The 22,490-nt window shown below is 34.9% G+C and overlaps 1 protein-coding gene across 3 annotated transcripts in view; it reads right to left on the bottom strand.

Moving 5' to 3' along the window:
• The window catches only part of LOC136030788 (protein Wnt-4-like), a 176,188-nt gene that overhangs the window by 38,695 nt on the left and 115,003 nt on the right, over positions 1 to 22,490 (bottom strand). For all 3 annotated transcript variants that reach the window (XM_065709837.1, XM_065709841.1, XM_065709847.1), the window contains one exon: positions 2,105 to 2,203. In XM_065709837.1, the coding sequence (XP_065565909.1) occupies positions 2,105 to 2,203 (99 nt within the window). The remainder of the gene's footprint in view (positions 1 to 2,104; positions 2,204 to 22,490) is intronic.

The raw sequence follows: 22,490 nt of genomic DNA, 5'->3' as shown, positions 1-22,490 counted from the left end.
GATGCTCCTTACTTTCAGTTGAAAAAAATTTCATATTTATTTTCTTTATTTTTTTTAGATAATGCTAGAAAATCCTGCGCTCCCTTCATTGAAATTCTCTTACTCCATGACACACTCCTCCATGGAAAGATCCTCCCACGTAGCCCCTAATCAACTTCTTCCTCCCCCCCCCAACACAAAGACCCCCCCTGAAAACGTCTGTACACTTCCCAATAGCCATTACTATATGTAAACACAGGTCAAAGTTTGTAACTTGCAGCCCATCCCACGGAGGCTGTGGGGGGAGTAATTCGTCCCCAAAGACATAGTTATTAGGTTTTTTCGACTATGGTGAATAAAATGGCTATCTCAGAATTTTGATCTGGTAACTTTGGGAAAAAAATGAGCGTGGGAGGGGGCCTAGGTGCCCTGCAATTTTTTGGTCACTTAAAAAGGGCACTAGAACATTTAATTTCCTTAGAACGAGCCCTTTCTTGACATTCTAGGACCACTGAGTTTTTAATATTTTAAAAAGTAGAGTTAAGAGAAAGAGTCAAACTTTAGCGTAAAGAGCGGGGCGTTGAGGAGGAAAGCCCTTTTCATATACGGAGTAATTTCTGTTCGTTTTAAGTTTTAATGTGGCTCCTTACTTTTAGTTAAAAAAAACTTGCTTTTTTATTTAATCTCATTGAGAGTCGAAAAGAAGTTGCAAATTGTCGTAACCAGATTTTATTATTGTCTTTGTCTATGTAAAATAAACAGATAGATGTAATTTTACAAAAGATAATTTTAATTAAAAACAGCAAACATTAATGTAAAAAATTTATTTTTTAAAATTAGCTTCTATTAATTTTCGTTTCAAAAATATTGCTGGGAGTTCAAGGTAAAAAAAAAAAGAAGAAAGAGTATAACTTAAATTATTTGCACCAGCATCTTCACCTTAAAATAAAGACGTCTCATAGAGAAGGTAAAATATTATTTCGACACTTCTGAAATAACGAGTCACTGTGATTTTGTATGTGTTTTTTGTGTGTTTCCATTAATATGTTAAAAGGAATTTAAGTTGCTTTATGTTGCATTTACTCCCACACACAGACCAAAAAAAACAATACAACAACAACAAATCAACAGACAAAATTAAAGAAAGCTATATAAGTACAAACCAAATGGTGGCTAGTCTAGTCTCTTGATTAACTATGCTTCATAACTACAATGGTCCTTGCGTCTACTCTGTGGTATCTGGGATCCAACCCCGGGCCTCGTATTACCAAGCAGAGATCAATCCAATCCATCACCAAAGGTCTACAACATAGTGGCTATCCAGGGTGAATTCGTACAAGTTTGTTAGATCACTAAATTACCTAACCTTACCACAGCGCAAAAGATGAAGCCATACTTCGAAATAATTGGAACTGAAGTTCCATCCTGACTGTCCCAAGGCCTTATAATTTCTGCATAAAACCTAAATGGATTTTGTTTTTAGTTTAGTGACTGTGTTTCAAACCTGCTTTCCCAATACCCTTTCCCTCGCGCAGTGAACTATTGAGGTAGATGTAGCCGAAACTGGCACAGCTTTGCGATGTGTACTACGCTCACGTGTTTTTTTTTTGTTTTTTTTTTTTTTTGCTAGGATGAATTGATAATATGAGAAAATATGGAAAAATAAATAGAAAATGTAAATCAAAAGGTGCTTATGTATTATATAGCCAACACTCAAGTTTACGCTGTGTAAAACTCGAGAACAAACCGGTTTTATCTGTCTGTACTAAGAAACAGTTAGCTTACGCTCAGTGGAAAATAAGTGGCGGGTGAAAGAATATATATATATATATATATATATATATATATATATATATATATATATATATATATATATATATATATATATATATATATATATATATATATATATATGCACAATAGTGGGGTGGGGGTTAGGTTAGGTTAAGCCCTCCCCCCTCTAATGTGTAAATATATAGCCCAAATTTGTTTCTAAAGTATTATATTTTCATCATGTTTTGGTGTTTTTTCATAAGGATTAACCTAGCATCACTTCTTGAGCGTTGGTGGTATAATGCATATGTACCAATCAGAAAAAAAAAACGCCACAGAAAACTAACCGTACCTCTCTAAAAGACGGCATTGCCCGCCAACAAGTTTTCATTTCGCAGGAGCCAGACACCCCATGGCACTTACATTCGACTCTCATACTTTTCTCAATGATCTGAAATAAAAAGTGGTATTAAATTTACTAATTATCTGAAAGCACTCACAGCTGAAGATTACTCTTTTTTGCGTAGGATTTCTTACTCCATAAGCTACGTGTAATTATAAAGGATGAATATATTATTTCTCTGCACCAACTTGACTCCAAACTCAAAACTGGATCCAACACAAAGAGTGTTTATTTAGCGGCAGCTTTTACTAGCGGATATCTCTAAATCACTTTAAATTCTAGTTCTGACTCATCGAAAGACAAAAAGCTACCAAAAAATTACTTAAGCCCTGTCTTCATTATGGTTTTTTCAGTTGAAGTCAAGCCGAGTGAAAACTGCTCTCCGTTCAACGGATTTGGCTTTACCTGAAAGGTCACTTGCGCCTGGTTAGCTTTTGAGCCTTAGAAAGCACCAGTGGAGACTCGAACTACCAGAAAAAGAAAGTACAATTAGCCTAAAAAAGACATAAAAACACAGTCTTAAAATAAGTAGCACCTCGGTATTTTACCATCAGAAAAGGGAATTGGAGGGCTCACCTCACTAACATTTTTGGAAGGACAGACTATGAATCAATATTATGCTGTGATTTCAAAAAAGTAATCCCTATGTCTTGAGTTAAGTTTAAATAACCACCTAGACTCATCACTAAGCAATGATTTAGACCTATTATACAACGAAAGAAGTGTTTTAGAAAGGAAAATTCTCGCTATAATCTGATTATTTGAAAGTCAAAAGCCTCTGGGGAAATGACTTATAGCAATTGGACACTTTACTCAAGAAGAATACAATTAATAGCATATCTGCTTTGTTCCAAGCTCTTTCTGTCCCATCCTTAAAAGCTCTGCATTTAAAAACCTGAAAACAGTATTAAAAGAGTTTTCTTGCAACATTTTATGGAGAAAATGCTTACTGATTTCCAAGACTACATGAAGTATCGAAACTATATTACCTTCAATTTTCATCGGAATACCGGCTCTAATTTTTAAAATTAATTTTAGAGTTAAATATTGAAACGTAGAAAAATGTGTCCTTCCAGTATATGCGATATATTTTTGAAAAACTGTTTCAAATAAATGGGTGCGTGATATTTCCCTATATTTCTAGAATTTTACAAAAACAGTGTTTTGCTAAAAATACAAAACCGACGCAAAGAAATAGGATTGGAAGCGGGAAAATCCCGAACGGGTCAGCACAAGACAAAAGAAATCAATAAATTTTATTATAGGGTTTTAATACTCCAAAAACTGAAGAGAACTTAGTTTTCAGTAAAGCACTAGCTTTTCAAAATTCAACAAATACAAGCAGATATCATGAGCCGTTTTAATTGGAACAGTTTTTTTTTCAAAAAAATAAGTTGCATAAATTGCAAAGCAGTAAATTTCGTTTGTTTTAAGTTTCAACTTCACTGATTGCTATCATCAGGAAAACCGTTTCCTTAAATCATTCTTTTTACTGCTTGGGGTGAGTTTCCATAGGGATGATTTTTCGCGGGGAGGGAGAATCTTTCAGAGATGAACTTTCCAAGAGAAATTTTACACTCGGGGGGTTTGACAGAATTCCTATACGACTCTTTTTTTTAACTTCTCTTAGTTTCTCTTTGACAACTTAATTTTGCATGTGGACATGTTCTGGGAGAATTATTCAGGGACTATTTTCAGCGTTTTTGGAATTCCGGGGGGAAATTCCTATGGAAGTGGAGTTTCCCGAAAGATCGAGAAAACGATTAGAAATTAAAGTCTTTTTCAAATGAAAATATGCCAAGAGAATTCTTCGGGCTGAATCGTCCGCAAGAAATTTTATGATGTGGGGGGGGGGGTGGATTTTCAGCAAGAATGAAATTGTCCAGAAGGAATTTTACTGGGGTTGTATTTCACATGGAAGGAACTACCCATATGAGGAGTTTTGCATAAGAGGAGATAATCAAACAGTTCGTGGTAACGAACTGTAGTAAGGAGCGACCCGGCTCAATAGTAACCAAAACTCTAAAAAATTGAATTTTGATATCAATAGCTACATCAAAAGAATCGCATTTTAATGCTGATTTTAAATATATAAGTTGCATCAAGTTTAATCTTACCAATCAAAAGTTACAAGCCTGAGAAAATTTGCCTTGTTTATGAAAATAGGGGGAAACACCCCCTAAAAGTCATAGAATCTTAACGAAAATCACACCACCAGATTCAGCGTATCAGAGAACCCTACTGTAGAAGTTTCAAGCTTCTATCTACAAAAATCACGGGTGCGTGTTTATTTGTTTTTTTTTTTTTCTTTTCTTTTCTTTTTCCCAGGGGTCATCTTATCGACCAAGTGGTCCTAGAATGTCCCAAGAGGGCTCATTCTAACGGAAATGAAAAGTTCTAGTGCCCTTTTTAAGTGACTAAAAAAATGGATGGCATCTAGGCCCCCTCCCACGCTCATTTTTTCCCAAAGTCAACGGATCAAAATTTTGAGATAGCCATTTTGTTCAGCATAGTCGAAAACCATAATAACTATGTATTTGGGGATGATTTACTCCCCCACAATCCCTGGGGGAGGGGCTGCAAGTTACAAACTTTGACCAGTGTTTGCATATAGTAATGGTTATTGGGAAGTGTACAGACGTTTTCAGGGGGATTTTATTTTGTTTGGGGGTGGGGCTGAGGGGAGGGGGCTATGTTTGAGGATCTTTCCTTGGAGGAATCTGTCATGGGGGAAGAAAAATTCAAGGAAAAGGGCGCATGATTTTCTAGCATTATTATAAGAAAACAATGAAAAATAAACATGAAAACGTTTTTTCAAATGAAAGAAAGGAGTAGCATTGAAACTTAAAACGAACAGAGATTGTTACGCATATGAGGGGTTCTAAAAATACTTTAGCATAAAGAGCGAGGTATTTAGGAGGAGATAAATACCTCGCTCTTTATGCTAAAGTATTTTTAGTAATTTCAACTATTTATTCTACGACCTTTCTGATTCAGGGGTCATTCTTAAAGAATTGGGACAAAGCTTAAGATTTAGTGTAAAGAGCGAGGTATTAACGAGGATACCAACCCCCTTGTATACATAATGAAAATATAAGATTATGAAAGTTTGTTACGTAAGTTGCTAATTTATAAGTTACGTATATTTTTTACTAATAAAAACGTTCGTTAAAAATTAAAAGTTCTAGTTGCCTTTTAAGCAACCGAAAAATTGGAGGGCAACTAGGCCTCCTTCTCCGCCCCTTATTTCTCAAAATCGTCTGATTAAAACTAAGAGAAAGCTATTTAGCCAAAAAAAGAATTAATATACAAATTTCATTTTAATAATTTATGTGCGGAGAGCCAAAACCAAACATGCATTAATTCAAAAACGCTCAGAAATTAAATAAAAAGAACTAATTTTTTTAGCTGAAAGTAAGGAGCGACATTAAAACTTAAAACGAACAGAAATTACTCCGTATATAAAATGGGTTGTCCCCTCCGCAATCCCTCGCTCTTTACGCTAAAGTTTGACTCTTTGCCACAATTCTACTTTTTAAAACAATTAAAAGCTTTAACGTAAAGAGCGAGGGATTGCGGAGGGGACAACCCATTTTATATACGGAGTAATTTCTGTTCGTTTTAAGTTTTAATGTCGCTCCTTACTTTCAGCTAAAAAAATTAGTTTTTTTTTTTATTTAATTTCTTATAAAGGATGACCCAGATTCTCTGGCATTATTTGAAAAAACAATCAGAAATTAAATTTAAAAAAACAGTTTTTTCAATTGAAAGTAAGGAGCACCATTAAAGTATGTCAAGTATGGTTTTACACCATGGAAATTATGATGGCAACATTTTCATTTCTCTTACAGCCTTTCCACTCGAGAAATGGCACCCAATGTACACGTTTTGGGTGCCATATGGCACTACAATTATGGCATTAACAAATCAAATTTATAAAAACGAAGTAAATACAAAAATGATCGTTCAAATGAGCCCTTTCACATATATCTAGGATGTTCAAGTGTCCCGCTAGTGACGAAGAAAAAAGGAGACATCAGTGCATCCCATGAAAAAAAAAAATGAATTTCGTTGTCGTTGAAGGTGGGAGGCTGTAATTTTCATGAAAGGGGTTACCGACCATGGAGAATCAAAATATACACTTTTCATTTCGGTCCGATTCCATTTTGAAGAGATTCAGGCTATTTTTCGAAATTCTGAAAAATTTCGGAAAAATTCCGAAAAATTTTTCGAAACTTAAAACTTAAATACTAAAATTAGGCGAAAATTTAAGAAATTTTTGACAAAACTAGAAAAGTTTTGAAATTCTGAGGAGTGTTTTGGCGGAGAGCAATTAATTTCTGCTTGTTAATACGGAACCCGGAGTTCGAACTAAGCAACAGAAACCAGCTGCATGGCCCAAAATTCGCTTCTGGTGATAAGATTACGCAAAAGCATCTCCGTACCAACCCAAACAAGATGAAGAAGAAGAGAAAGAGAAGTTCAAAGACAAGAAAGAAAGACAATGATAGAAATAAAGAAGGAAAGATAAGAACAGAATGAAAATCCTAGTCAGCGAAAACTCTGAGACGACAAATTAGTCAAAACTCTCGTCAGCTCATTTACTAAAACTTTCATTATCTAGTAACAGGATTATAATTTACATCTATTCAAAAGCTGCATTTGAATGAGCTATTTAACTTGAGACATCTCTTTTCATGTAAAGTATCACCTAGTATTACACCAATTTTTCATAGGGTGGTGGGGGGGGGGGTCAACATAGAACTTGAAGTGAGCTTAGAAAGTTATTTATAGCCTCGTATTATTGTGAAAGGTCCTACGATTCTATTTAGATGAGAAGGACAACTTACCCTCATCCTCCCTTCAGCTACAGGGACACACTTAGACCAGGTGCTTGATATTTTGTGGGAGGACAGGGATCTGTCCCCTCATTGAGGAAGATGTTGAGCATGAAAATAGAAGATAGCTTTCACATGAGTAACTTCTCTGAGGAGGATGGACAAGTTCCCTGAATACTATTCAAAAGAAATCATCTAAAAATTCGTTTTACCGTTTTTCTAACCCTTCTCTGATGAAATTTATTTAGGAGTGATGTTTCTAGGGGAACATTTACTTTCAAAAGATAGCAACTTCACGTTTGCCTAAAACTCTGACTTAGTTTATGTTTTCACTGAATGTATGTTTTGTAACATACATCATGGTTAATATGATTGAAGACTAAGTCGGTTTTCGCTTGGATTTTGATATAGCTTTTTAATTTAAAGAGAAGAAACTTGTTATTAAATTAGTTTAACTTAACTGCTTATTTTAGAATCACTTAATGCTTAAGAGCTGAATCTTCATAATATATTATGGGATATAATAAATAAACTTTATGTCATTGATCAAGAATCAAAATGAATTAAGTCTAATTACTGTCACAACTTTTGAGGAAGTTACTGCTTAAACTGCCGTAGGAGATATTTAAAACTGTTTCAAATGCAACATGAAAAAAGTAATTTGCAATTACACGCTTGAACGTCTTATTTTTGTTTAGTGAGCTTTCTTCCTCTATGGAGAGATGGTTGCTCTTTCAATTCTAGCTTTTATTCATCTTGTTTTTTAGTTTTGTGTTTTAAATTTCCGATAATGTCAACATTCATTTCAGCAGGACAAACAAACACATTTGGTGCATCCGAACAGAATTTGTTTAACTCGCTTAATTCGAGACAATTGATCAATGTCTTTCCAGCGTTAGCACACAATTCACGAGCCTGGTCCACTAAGAAGCTCCACAAATACTACTTGTGTTGTACTGAGATTTATTACTGGGCTATTTGCTACTGAAGCTCTTAGTAAAGATTTAAACAAAAAACTTTTAAAAGATAGCCTTCTTAGTGAGACAATTGCGAAAGAAGGTGAACGATTAGAGATTTCACGGGCCAATTTACAAATAATACGACGCATTAACGCTCAGTATTTTTTCTGCAAGATAATTAAGTCTGATTATTTACTGATATGTCAATAAAATAAGTAAAGGTAAGTGTCTATGTTATCTTTCGAACTTGATTGCCTAAATCATTCCCAGATATATTCCTAAACTAGAATCACTGTCAATTTTTTTTCTTGTCTCTTCCAAATTCAGAAATAACTTCATATAAGGTAAAAGGAAACCAAAACCTGAAAACAAAAGCATTATTTTTCTTTCGTGGATGGTTGAAAAGGTATTGTGCTCAAAGGCCGAATATTCAAAGCAAATTATCGAATTAACAATGACTGATTGGTTTCAAAAGACAGACATGCCCACCAAATCTATCAGATTATCGATAGTGGGGTAACATCAATCCAAGCGGTTCCAGGCGGATGGCTTTTCCGAAGCTGTTCTTTCACTTGTCAATCAGATTTGTAGTCAGGACTGAGTCTCAATGCCTGAATAGGAAACAAGCCTTGTGACATGAGACAGGCTTTGGTCACATATCTGCGTCCGGGAAGGAAATTAAACAGAAAATCAGAAGTTACAAAATTTTGAAATTCCTTTATTGGATTAGATTAAAATAATTACATGTCTATCAAAACATGATCATCTGGGTAAAGAATAAGATGGGGAAATTTTTGTTCTAAACCTTCGTTAAAATTATTATGGGTCTTATGAGAAAATTTCAAAAATAAATGCGACAGTTGGATAATTGGGTCTAAATGTGGGCAATTTCAAAAATAAATAAATAAAAATAAGTATGCCATTAAAACTAAATCAAGAAATTGATATTGCTATTCTAAGCTCCGAATACGGTTTGACCCTAGTAATCTGCTCGAGTAATTCTATTGCGCTTAAATGCATACTTATGCTAGATATAAGTTGATACAATACTTGCTAAAGATACTTGCTAAAGAGCCGCTAGTGACCATCCAGAAACATTTAAATTGGAATCTTTAAGAAGCCTTAAGCACGCACGGGTACAGGTATATTATTAATTTCCGACTTAAATACTTCTGTGAATATTGTGGTTTAAGTTTGCTGGCGTTTCTAAAAACAATTAAAAAACTAATTTATTATTATTTTTCTTTTTATTCTTATTTTTTTCATTTCCCGGAAGACCCCAGATTGAAGAAAGAATAGTCTGCTCTGTGTGTTGAATAAAAAAGATCTTTAATGTTGTGTCTATGGTTCGATATCCTAGGAATAATGCTAAATGTAATTATTTTAAGAGCATTATGAAAACTAATTTCCATATATACCGAGGAGGATCTTCTATGGGCATCGATGGGGATTTTCAACAATTTATAACAAATAAATTTGCCCCTGTTGCCAGTTCTCTTGACCTTACCTAACGCAGCCCAGGTTTCATGTAGGTGGCCAACAGCATGATACATGTCAGAAAAGAAATTATCGTCCTATTATCCTAATGGTAAGAATAAGCGAATTTTTGGAAAAGATTCTCAATGTTAAATTAGGGATCTGGCTAGATAAAGAAAATATTGTCAGTGAGGAGTAGGGGGAATGTCGAAAGAGATATTTGGCTATAGACTCTGGATTTATGCTACAGGCCCTTATTGAAAAATATTGCAGGGCAAAAGGTAAGCTCTAGGTCACCTTTACAGACATTCAATAGGTATGTTATAGTAATGACAGGTCCATTTTATTTCGTTACCTTGTTAAGATAGGCCTACGCAGAATTTTCATTACTTTTTTAATCAGTATGCATAAAATAACTGTACCTTGTTGTTATTTTTGCTAAACAATCAGTATTTAGGCCATTCAGAACAAATAGACGAGTCCGTCAAGGATGGGCTTTGTATTATATAAATTATGCTCTTTATATCAATGATTTTGCCGAGTTCTTTGAAGAAAGATGGGCCACAGTTGCATCACTGGCGAATACCCTGTTTTATTTTTTACTGTTCGTTGATGACACGGCTTTAGTGGCTAAATCAGCTGAAAAGCTTCAAGCTCTCCTGAACATAAAAGCCCACTTTAGCGAGTATGGGAGTTGAACACATTGCGAGAAAGGAAGATATGGCTAGGACCCGTTCTGCGGATGGAGGATGACACATTGTCAAAGATTGTCCTTGCGGGCAAACCATCTAAGGCCAAAGGAAAAATAGGTAGTCTCCGAATGGGATAGGGGGACGTCGTAAGGAAAGATATAAGGGAAATGGGGACTTTTTGAGAGGGTGTAAAGAGGGAAACTTTGAATAGAATGGGATACAGGAGGAACGTGCATTACTGTGCCAGCCTCAGGTGGCTTGGTGCTTCAGTGAGTTAGTAGTAGTAGTAGTATAGGGGATCCTGGAAGTTTTATGATGTGGATGGCTCGGGAGGTAAGTGTGTTTGCTTTCTTTCTCGGGAGATTGAATATGGGTTGGTTCATTTTTTGAAGGGATATACTGCTATTCCAAGATATTTTGGGGTCTGCTTCGAGAGACATAATTATTGTGTTATGACGTTTTGCAGCGAACGGTTTGGAAGCCCGGAATGCAAAAGCTTCAACTTATCGCCTATTATTGCTTTGACCTATAAAATTGCTTTGACCCCTATCACCTGCGAAAGTCTTAGAAATTATGTCATTACGATTATGGGTTCTGGCTAAATGGAAAGAGACTAGAGTTGCTCATTGTTATTATTGTCTACGAGTTTACAGCAATTGTGAAATATTTTTGGGTGTGGAAGATAAAAAGCTTGTGTGCATTGTGTTCCTTTTGCTTTCCTTCTATAACATTAGACGCTCTATTGAACATTCTTGTTTCCTTTTACAAAACAGACACGGTGCATATAGGAAGACAGGACTTATGAAGCAAAATAGGGAAAATTATGGGTAGATTGGGAAGTTCTTGCGATACACAGGGAAGGAGTGGCTCCAATAGATCTCCCAAATTCACCGTTTCCTTGATTATGGCAGTTTTTACCAGTTTTTCGTAATTGAAGTTCAAATGTAAAAGCATTAAATAATCTATATCGCTAAACAAGAGGTTTACCGAGGAACAGTACTTGTTGTGTTTAATTACACGGAGATTTGTAGGTATCAAGATTCTTGCCAGTAGTATATTTATATTCTCAATAGTATTGCGCATAATTAATTAAGATGTTGCTCGGGTAACGAACTAGTTTAGGATATGCATCCAGAGATCAATTAACATTGCCTTCCATTGATTTTGAAAAGCTTTTTCCACAAAAGAAGTTTTTCAAAGAAATGTAAAGAGCTCCATTAAATCCAAAATGAGCGAAAATACAGTCAAATAATTTTTCAGATGTATAACTAGCATAAACCACCATTAATTGAAAAATGAAATCCATAATGAACAGAAATTACAATAAATAATCACGTCAAACTCAAAACGAGCAGAAACTAAGAGAAATAGGGCTGACAACCCTCTTGCCTTCTAAAGATCAGAAGATAATTTGCACTTTATTGAAAGCAAAACGTATTTCAAGTAATGTGTTTTTATTTCTCATATCAAAAAAAAAAATAAAAAGCCACCATCATAACTAAAATTATGTGACTGTATTTTTGCTTATCTTTTGTTGGGCGTAGCTTTTTACTTTTCTTTGAAATCTTTTTGCAGAAAAAGTTTTTTTAAATTAGTTTTGTAGTTTTCAATTTACACAGTCTTTTTATGTGGTCAAGAAAAGGACATTTAAAATCTTTTTTTTTTCAGAGGCAGCGCAATATTGCTGCCTAATTAAAGAGCGATATGGGCACATTGTACTTTTTTTTTCTTTTTTTTTTTTTTTTTACACCAGAGCATTTCATACAGGATTGGTCATGGAAACTTCGAAGGGGCCTTATTCGATCTGATATTCGAAGGGCTAGAGCCCAAATTAATAGTCCAAGGTGATTGAAGAGCTTGTTATGCTCTGGGGGCATATAAGGTTTTCATAGAAAGGGTGGTCATATAAACTTCGGAGGGGGCTCATTGGATTGGTAATGAGAATTTCTAGTGCATTTTTAAGAGTCAAAGTGATTGGAGGGCAGTTATCCCCCTCCCATATGTCATAGATTCTCGAAATGTATCTGATAGCAATTTTAATATGGCCATTTGTTCGAAAAATAGTACGAAGATCATAGGCAGCGCAATAGCGCTGCCTAAGTAAAGAGTGATGTGGGCACAATGTATTATTATCTTTTTTTAGACCTGGGCACTTCTTTTAAAAAGATTTGTCATAGAAACTTTGAAAGGGGATCATTTGATCGAAAATTGCGCTGTGGGATGTGGGTAATTATGGGCAAATGGGCGATGTATCATTTATTTACCTATTTTTTCAATATTTTTTTTTTTAGACCAGGGCACTTTGTATGGAAATAATTGTCGTAGAAACTTCGAAAAGGGTTTATTCGGTTGAAAATTGAAAGGGCTAGTGCCCTTTTTAATAGTCAAAAGGGATATGAGGGACCCCCTCCCGACACCCATCATTTCCACCGACACGTCCAATAAAAATTTTGGCATTTTGTTCAGTGTAGCTGAAAGGTCCGGAAATTATGTATTTGAGGATGACCCCCCCCACATCCCTCAGGGAAAGGGTTGTTAATTATGGTATGGGGTGTATAAGGTTTTTATAAAAAGAGTGGTTGAATAATCTTTTGTGGGGGCTCATTGGATTGGTAATCAGAAGTTCTGGTAGCTTTTTAAGAATCAAAGCGATTTAGGGCAGCTACCTGCCTTCCCCCACATGTAGTATTTCCTCGAAATGCGTCTGATAGAGATTTTGAGATAGTCATTTGTTCAAAAAAATCACAAAAGTAGTTGGGGTGGTAGTTGGAAAAGTAATAGCAATATTAGTGTTTTATTAGTAGTAGTAGTAACATTAGTAGCAGCAGTATTAATAACGGTAGGAACATGTAGGTGTTGCCTTTTGGTCGGTTGAACTTCCCCCTCTTGATGCCCTGGAAGTTTCACCTTGATACGGTAAGCCACTCCAAAAATATCGCTGATTTGCCCTTTTGACCCCCTTTTGACGCCCTTTTCATCTTAATGCTCTAAGTCTTACAGGTTGTTCTAATTAAAGAAGTAGTAGGAGTAGTTTAGTAGTAGTAGTAGTAGTAGTAGTATTAACAGAAGTAAGAGTGGTAGTAGTGTTAGCAGTGGCATGCACATATTACCTTTTTGTCAATTCATCTTCGACTTTAAGTATTCTCTGAAAGTTCCAATTTAATACCCAAATCCACTCTATATACGCCCTTTTAACAATCTTCATACAAATAGTTTGCTTCGATTCAAATTTTTCCTTAATATTCTGTTATATCTTCACCTTCATAAGTGCAGCCTTAATTGTACTAGAATCATAGTAATAGGGGCAGTACTAGTAGGAACAGTAGTAGAAGCAATATTAATAACAGTAGTAGGAGATACACGTTGCCTCTCGGCCAGTTGAACATTTCACTAATGATGCCCCAGATGTTTCCTCTCGATACAGTAAGTCGTTTCAAAAATATTGCTGATACGCCTACGCCCATATCAGCAATATGCATGCAAACAATATGTTTTGATTTAGTTACATTCCTCTAAACACTTCCTCAGATATTCATTTCAATATCCTCAGCGTCGGTAGTACTTGCTACAGAAGCAACAGTTCTAATGGTAATTAAATAGGATTTAAATTTTAATTAAATGGATTTAATGGTAATAAAACAAAAACAGTTTTTTTAACGGAAAGTAAGGAGCGACATTAAAACTTAAAACGAAAAGAAATTACTTCGTATATGAAATGGGATGCTTCCTCATCAACCCCCCGCTCTTTACGCTAAAGTTTGACTCTTTCTCTTAACTCTACTTTTTCAAACAGAAAAAACTTTAGCGTAAAGAGCGGGGCGTTGATGAGGAAGCATCCCATTTCATATACGAAGTAATTTCTGTTCATTTTAAGTTTTAATGTCGCTCCTTGCTTTCCGTTAAGAAAACCTTTTTTTTTATTTAATTTCTGAACGTTTTTGAATCAATGCATGTTTTGATTTTGGCTCTCTGCAGATGAATAATTAAAACGAAATTTGCATATTTTGTTTGCTAAATGGCTTTCTCGTAGTTTTGATCGAATTATTTTGAGAAAAAAGGAGCGGGGGAGGTGGCCTAGTTGCCCTCCGATTTTTTGGTCACTTAAAAAGGCAACTAGAACTTCTAATTTTTTTACGAATGTTTTTATTAGTAAAAGATATACGTAACTTACAAATTAGCTTACGTAACGAACTTCAGTATTCTCATGTTTTTATTACGTATATGAAGGGGTTTACCCCCTCGTCAGTACCTCGCTCTTTACACTAACGCTTAAATTTTGTCCCAATTTCTTAAGAATGACCCCCTGAATCGCAAAAGCCGTAGAATAAATAGTTGAAATTACTAAAAATACTTTAGCGTAAAGAACTAGGTATTAGGAGGAGGTGAAGCCATCATATGCGTAATAATTTCTGTTCGTTTTAAGCTTTAATGCTTCTCCTTACTTTCAGTTTAAAATAACTTTTTCATATTTATTTTTTCTTGTTTTTTTTTAAATAATGCTAGAAAATCCTGCGCTCCCTTTATAAAAATTTTCTTCCCCCATGACAAATTCCTCCAAGGAAAGTTACCCCAACATATTCCCCCTTCTCAACCCCCCCCCCAACAACCTAAAAATCCCTCTGAAAACGTCTGTACACTTCCAAATAACCATTACTATATGTAAGCACTGGTCAAAGCTTGTAACTTGTGGCCCCTCCCACGGGGACTGTGGGAGAGTAAGTCGTCCCAAAGAAATAGTTATAAGGTTTTTTGACTACGCTAAATAAAGTGGCTATCTCAGAATTTTGATCTGGTGACTTTGGGAAAATAATTAGCGTGGGAGGGGGCCTAGATGCCCTCCAATTTTTTGATCACTTAAAAGGGGCACTAGAACTTTTCATGTCAGTTAGAATGAGCCCCCTCGCAAGATTCTAGGACCACTGGGTCGATACGTTCACCCCTGGGGAAAAAGAACAAAAAAATAAAAATTAACACGCATCCGTGATCTGCCTTCTGGCAAAAAATACAAACTTCCACATTTTTGTAGATAGGAGCTTGAAACTTCTACAATAGGGCTCTCTGATACGCTGAATCTGATGGTGTGATTTTTGTTAAGATTCTATGACTATTTAGGGGTTGTTTTCCCCTATTTTCTAAAATAAGGCAAATTTTCCCAGGCTCGTAACTTTTGATGGGTAAGACTAAGCTTGATTAAACTTATATATTTAAAATCAACATTAAAATGTGATTCTTTTGATGTAGCTATTGATATCAAAATTCCATTTTTTAGAGTTTTGGTTACTATTGAGCCAGGTCGCTCCTTACTACAGTTCGTTACCACGAACTCTTTGATAGTTAGTAGTAGTAGTGACAGCAGCAGTAGACAGCAGCAGTGATACCATAGTAATAGTACTAGTTTGCAAACTGCAAACATTACCTTTTGGTCGATTGATCTTCTCCCTTATCATTTCTTGAAATTTCAAATTAATATACTCAGTCATTCCTGAATTTCGCCCTTTTGGCAACCCGTATACACTTAATGTTTTAATTTAACTCAACATTCCCCTCAAAATTCTCTGAAAGGCTCACCTGGATGTCCTTTGTCTTTTTGGAAAGTAAAGGACAAACATACATACCTTTCTCAATAACATATACAACATGTAAACAATGAACGAATTGCCTAACTTGACAGCCCTTGTCCTGAGAGCTGTAGGGGATTTCACATCTCCAGAGGCATAATTACTGGATCTTTCTACAATGCGGAAGAAAATGAATGTCTTAAAATTTAGATTGGATGTTGTATTTTAGAGAATGATTCGTGTGAGGGGTGGGCTGGTTGCCCTCAAATCACTTTTGACTCTTAAAAAGGGCACTATAACTTCCAAATTTCAATCAAGTGAGACCATTCCAAAATTTATTCGACCACCCATTCCATATAACCCTTGAATTCCCCCAGGGCATAACTTACAATCCTCGCCTCAGAGCTCGGGTGGGTTGTGTCAACCATGGAGGGTTTTTTTTCTATGATTTTTGAACTATTTTTCTTAAAAAATGGCTATCTCACTATTTTGACCAGATACGTTTGTGAAAAAAAGAGCGTCAGGAGGGGGGATAGTTGCCCTCCATCATTTTGACTCTTGAAAGGGAATTAGAACTTTCAATTTCCAATTAAATGGGCCTCCTCTAAGGTTTATATGACCACCCCACCCCCCTAGAAAACCTTATATACCTTCGGGGCATAAATCAGAACCCTTGCCCCCAGGTTATGTGGGATTGTTTCAACCCCGAAGTTCTTGTTATATAATTTTTAGACTATCTGGAATAAAATGGCTACATCAAAATTTCTATCGAATGCATTAAAAAAATGAACGTCGGGAGGGGGGCTAGTTGCCTTACGATCACTTTTGACTCTTAAGCAGGACACTAGAGCTTCTGATTTCCAATTGAATGAGCCACCTCCGAAGTTTACACGACTATAACTTCCATAAAAACCTTAAATGTTCACACTGGACAACTATTTTGCCCTAACCTTTGCTCTAAGGGGAAGTCATCAGTGGTTGTCATTCAGTCATCAAGTGAGGGTTGTCATCCCCAAAGACACAGTTACTGGACCTTTCAAAAATGGTGAACAAAATCATAAAATTTGAATGCTTTTGTTTGGGAAAATAATGGGCGCAGAGGATAGGGTTGGTTGCCTTCCAATCACTTACGGCTATAAATAAATAATATATTGTGCCAATATCATGTGACAAAAATTTGTGTGAGGGGATTTTTCTGAACAAGGGAATATATTTTAAAGTTTCAGATGAAGAAATATCAGAAGGCCAATAAAATGTAAGTAACTTTGGCTAAAAAACGCAATTCTGTAGGGTTTTATTTCGATCGTTTGTGACTAATTATTATGGATTCTTGGAATAAGTAAAACAAAAGAAACCTGAAAAAATTTAAGTCTCGGGAGTGAAATTTTAATAGGAGGGATCCATCTTTCTACACTTGGTTTTGACCCGGTAGGATAGTTTATCTTTAAATATTTAATCTCCCCGTGTTCTACGTTTCTGCACAGCACGTAGCGAAGAGTTGACGTCACAGCACTACTTAGATGTTGATTCTGTATGTTCTCAGTTATATATATATATATATATATATATATATATATATATATATATATATATATATATATATATATATATCACATAAGTTTCTTTTTTTTTTATTTCGCCTCTGCTACAACCAAACAGGGTAAAACTGCATTTGAAATTCCTTTTCACTGAGTTCTAAGGATGTTTATAGTTATTTAATATTTAACTTTACCAATTCAAACAATCATATTTTATTTCCATCGCCCTAATATCGTTGGATAAATGTATTTGTCTTCAGGCTTAACCTTTTCCGATCAACTTTTTCATCCTATAGAATGGTAAGCAGATGGATTGGCATATCTGGATATAAAAACTCGATAGATGGAATTATGAGAAGAAAATTAAGGTGAAAGAGGCAAGTGTAACTTCTGATGGGAGTAATCTGCATCTTGCAAGGATAGGAAATAATTGATTTACCAATTTTGTAAATTATAGAGTGCAAGAACATCATCACAGACAAATTCCAAGTGAGAGACTTCAAATTAGAGAGGCCGCGGAACATTGCTAGCGGATATTTTTCAATTCTTCTGTTGGCTCTCCGTTGAAACTGCTAAGTTTTCACAACTAATTATTGGCATAATTTAGTTTAACGAATATTAAAAACAGTAGTCACGCAAGGAAATTCACAATATTTAATTGCAATTTGACGAGAAAGATGGTAGCAGGAAGTCACAAGCTCATAGGCACACATTTTTTAGAAACTACAAGGATTTAGAATTTGCAAACTAAGCAAAGGAGTTAACAGATGATTGTTTTGAATTGTGAGAAAGGTAAAGAGCTCCATCGTGTTCCCTGAGAATAAAAAAGTAATTGATCCCTTATCATCCAATATTTTAATGTTACACACACACACACACATATATATATATATATATATATATATATATATATATATATATATATATATATATATATATATATATATATATATATATATATATATATATATATATATATATATATATATATATATATATATAACTTCTTTGTAACCAAGAACTTATTAACTAAATTTAGCTAAAAGTTACTCATTTCATTGGAAGATTAAATTTTTAGTTGACAGCGATATGAACCCTTATGTAGTATAATATTTCCTCTTAGAAAAGTACTTTTTTCTCGGGTAGTACAACCTTCTTCCTTAAAAACATCGCTTTTATAGTCTCCTGGAAATGTTTTCCGAGTTAAACGATATTGGAACACATTTAAAAGGGCTGCCTGAAAGTAGAAATTGAATTTCACAGAAAGAAAAACTTTTTTTTCAGAAATGAAAGGGAAAAGTAGTACTGGGTTGAAATTATTTTAGAGTGCAAGAATCAGCCAGCTTGTAATTTCAAGGGCTACTTTGCATTAGCTTGGCCTGAAAAAGAGTATAAATGTGACAATTATTTCGTAACGTAACGTAACAAACTGCTTAGCATGCAATTATTTTTTACGAACTATGGAAGCAGCTTAAGCCATCTCCTGATAGTCTTCTTTTTCCCTTCATCCTTTTTTGTTCTTCCGTTATGGTTCCTTGTTGGTCAATATTTTATTATCACTAAAAACGCTCCTATTTAGGAATGTGACTTTTTCGAACATACCAGAAAATATACGGTACTTATGCACGGCAAAAGCTTTGTTTCCTATTACTGACCCCATATTATCAGATGTGTCTATATCAGATTGTATGTTTAACATTGACTTTAAAAGCTTTTGTTTTTAAATATAAAAACTAAACTGTCGTCCATTTTGGTATACGATCTTAATGCTATTTACTCTTTTTATACCCTCCAAATTAGCAAGGGATTGTGGTATTTGCGGTGTATATTTCCGGTAGTGTTATTATTTAATGACCGTTTATCCAATCTATATACGGGCTACTTGGGTTAAAGTTAAGGCTGAGGAAGAGGTTGCCAGCAGTAATTAAAGGGGCGTTGCCAAGGTATTTTCAAGGAAATTATATACCCCTTGGAAAACAGGTAATACTTACCACCTGAAAGAAAGCTTATTCTAATTAATTGGTTATTTGGCTTCACAGACATCTACGTATGATTTTCTCCCTTTCTAAACACAATGAATCCATTAATGATTCTCCATTAGGAGCATGTTGGAGCCTTGAGTCTAAAAATGCTTTTTTTTTTTTTATCTTGGATGTCTGACAAAATCTTCCTTTTACAAACCACTTTTTTCATTAACGTTCAGAAACCCTAAAATCTTTTTTGCCAGTTTTGTGCTCTCTTGTGACTTAGCATCTTTTGAATTATTGCATTCAAGGTGAAGCGGATAGGTCCTTCTTTTAAAAAGGTTAAGTGGTTTGGTCAATTTTCGCCTAGGTTTTTGATCAAATCTCAATGGATAAAAAATGAATAGAAATGATTACACTTAAAGCGAAGAAACTTGTTACGGAAATTTGAACATAAAACCTAAAAAGTAGATTCTCTCAATTCTAGTCAGGTTACACCTAATTTTAGCTGAAGATCTATTCCTGAAAGTTCTGTTTTTTCCTAGCTTAACAGTTTTGAAAAGATTGCGATTAAGCGGGATTCGATCAAAAACTTGATCGAATGAAAGTAAAAAAGTCTTGTCTGGGCATGGAAATGCGTTCATCAGACAATTCTTGAATTTTTGCACATGCGGTTAGCAGAATTTCAACAAATCTATTATTACAATTATTATTTTCAACAGTTTTTTTTAGATTGCGGAAACGTTTTATTCATTCTTCGTTCGACCCACTAAAGGAGGAAATATAGGATATTTTTCTTTGTGAACACCGGAAACCTCCTTAAAACAATGAGGGTGAAGGATTTTATCGTAGAAAAAAACTGTTCCGAGGCCATTTACACTCGAGCCCTAAAACCCGAGCAATGGAAACTCAAATTTAAGATCTATTAGGATACTAATGTTGATTTTAAGACAGTATTGTTTATGTCATTTAGAACAAGAAATTATATTAGTCAGCTTTGATCCTAAGATGAAAGTGTAAATAAGTCTAAGTGTTTCTATCAACAAACCTTGATGATTTGAAGAATCAAAATAATTAAATATACCTTAGGGATCAGGACACTTGATCCATTTCTTAATAAATAAACTAAAATTTTCACTTTTTGGCACATTTAGAAATTGAAGTTTTTTTACGGAGACCACGCCTACATTCTTTTCAGAAAACGAATACCTGCATTGCTGTTTTATATTCACATAAACGGGCTTTTGCGTTTTTGAAGGTTCGTTTATGGTCCTATGAACAGACAGAGTAAACAAAATCGTTTAGGAATAAGTTTAGATATTTAATCTGTAGTTTTATGACCAAAACGAAAATGTATTTCAGAGAATATCTAAAAAAAAATTTAGCTCCTAATAGAGCTCTATTGAATATTTATCCATAGGGTTTATTTGTGGAAGTATGTTTTTTTTTTTTAAATTGTAGTGGTTACCGATAGGTATTGGAACGCATTGGAACATCTAATAACGTAAAAAGAGATTTTGGTCAGACTGGCCTCTGAAAGGCCTAAATACTGCTGAGACTGGCGGCTACTAAAACACAAAGGACGATAAAATGAAATCTGGTTGTTTGATCTACTTGAAACTCACAAAACCATCTACATCTTAAGAAAAATTAAATAAAAAAAATAAGTTTTTCAACTAAAAGTAAGGAGCGACATTAAAGCTTAAAACGAACAGAAATTACTCCGTGTATGAAAGGGGCTGTTCCCTCCTCAACGTCCCGCTCTTTACGGTAAAGTTTGACTCTTTCTCTCAATTCTACTTAATAAAACAGTAAATAACTTTAGCGTAAAGAGCGGGACATTGAGGAGGTAACAGCCCCTTTCATACACGGAGTAATTTCTGTTCGTTTTAAGTTTTAATGTCGCTCCTTACTTTCAGTTGAAAAACTTGTTTTTTTATTTAATTTCTGAACTTTTTTGAATTAATGCATGTTTGATTTTGGCTCTCCGCAAATGAATAATTAAAACGAAATTTGCGTGTTAATCTTTTTTTGCTAAATGGCTTTCTATTAGTTTTGATCAGACGATTTTGAGAAAAAGGGTGGGGGAGGAGGCCTAGTTGACCTTTAATTTTTCGGTTACTTAAAAAGGCAACTAGAATTTTTAATTTTTAACGAACGTTTTTATTAGTAAAAAATATACGTAACTTACAAATTAACTTACGTAACGAACTTCTATATTCGTATATTTTATTATATATGAGGGGGTTTTCCCCCTCGTTAATACCTCGCTCTTTACACTAAAGGTTTAATTTTGTCCCAATTCTTTAAGATTGACCCCTGAATCATAAAGGCTGTAGAATAAATAGTTGAAATTACTAAAAATACTTTAGCGTAAAGAGCGAGGTATTTAGGAAGAAATGAACCCCATATATGCATAATAATCTCTGTTCGTTTTAAGTTTTAATGCTGGTCCTTACTTTCAGTGGAAAAAACCTTTTCATGTTTATTTTTTCATTGTTTTTTTTTTTTCAATAGTGCTCGAAAATTCCGCGCCTCCTTCATGGAATTTCTCTTCTCCCATGACAAATTCCTCCAGTAGAAGATCCTCCTACGTAGCCCCCTCCCCAACCAAAAATCCCCCTCAAAAGGTCTGTACACTTCCAAATAACCATTACTGTATGTTAACGCTGGTCAAAGTTTGTAACTTGCAGCCTCTCCCCCGGGGACTGTGAAGGAGTAAGTCAGCCCCAAAGACATAGTTTTTATGCTTTTCGACTATGCTGAACAAATTGACTATCTCAAAATTTTGATCCGTTGACTTTGGGAAAAAATGACCGTGGGAGGCAGCCTAGATGCCCTTCAATTATTTGTCACTTAGAAAGGGCACTATAATTTTTAATTTCCGTTAGAATGAGCCCTCCCACGACATTCTAGGACCACTTGGTCGATACGATCACCCCTGGGGAAAAAAACAAACAAACAAATAAACACGCACCCGTCGGTCTTCTGACAAAAAATACCAAGTTCCACATTTTTGTAGATAGGAGCTTGAAACATCTACAGTAAGGTTTTCTATTACGCTGAATGTGATGGTGTGATTTTCATTAAGATCCTATAAATTTTAGGGGGTGTTTTCCCCTATATTCCAAACAAGGCAAATTTTCTCAGGCTCGTAACTTTTGGTGAGTAAGACCAAATTTCATGAAACTTATATATTTAAAATGAGCATAAAAATCTGATTCTTTTGATGTATCTATTAGTATCAAAATTCTGTTATTTAGAGTTTCGTTTACTATTGAGCGGGGTCGCTCCTTACCACGAACTGTTT

The sequence above is a fragment of the Artemia franciscana genome, chromosome 1, assembly GCF_032884065.1.
Source record: "Artemia franciscana chromosome 1, ASM3288406v1, whole genome shotgun sequence".
In the NCBI taxonomy this organism is placed as follows: Eukaryota; Metazoa; Arthropoda; class Branchiopoda; order Anostraca; family Artemiidae; genus Artemia; species Artemia franciscana.
This window is presented reverse-complemented; position numbering and strand designations above follow the sequence as displayed.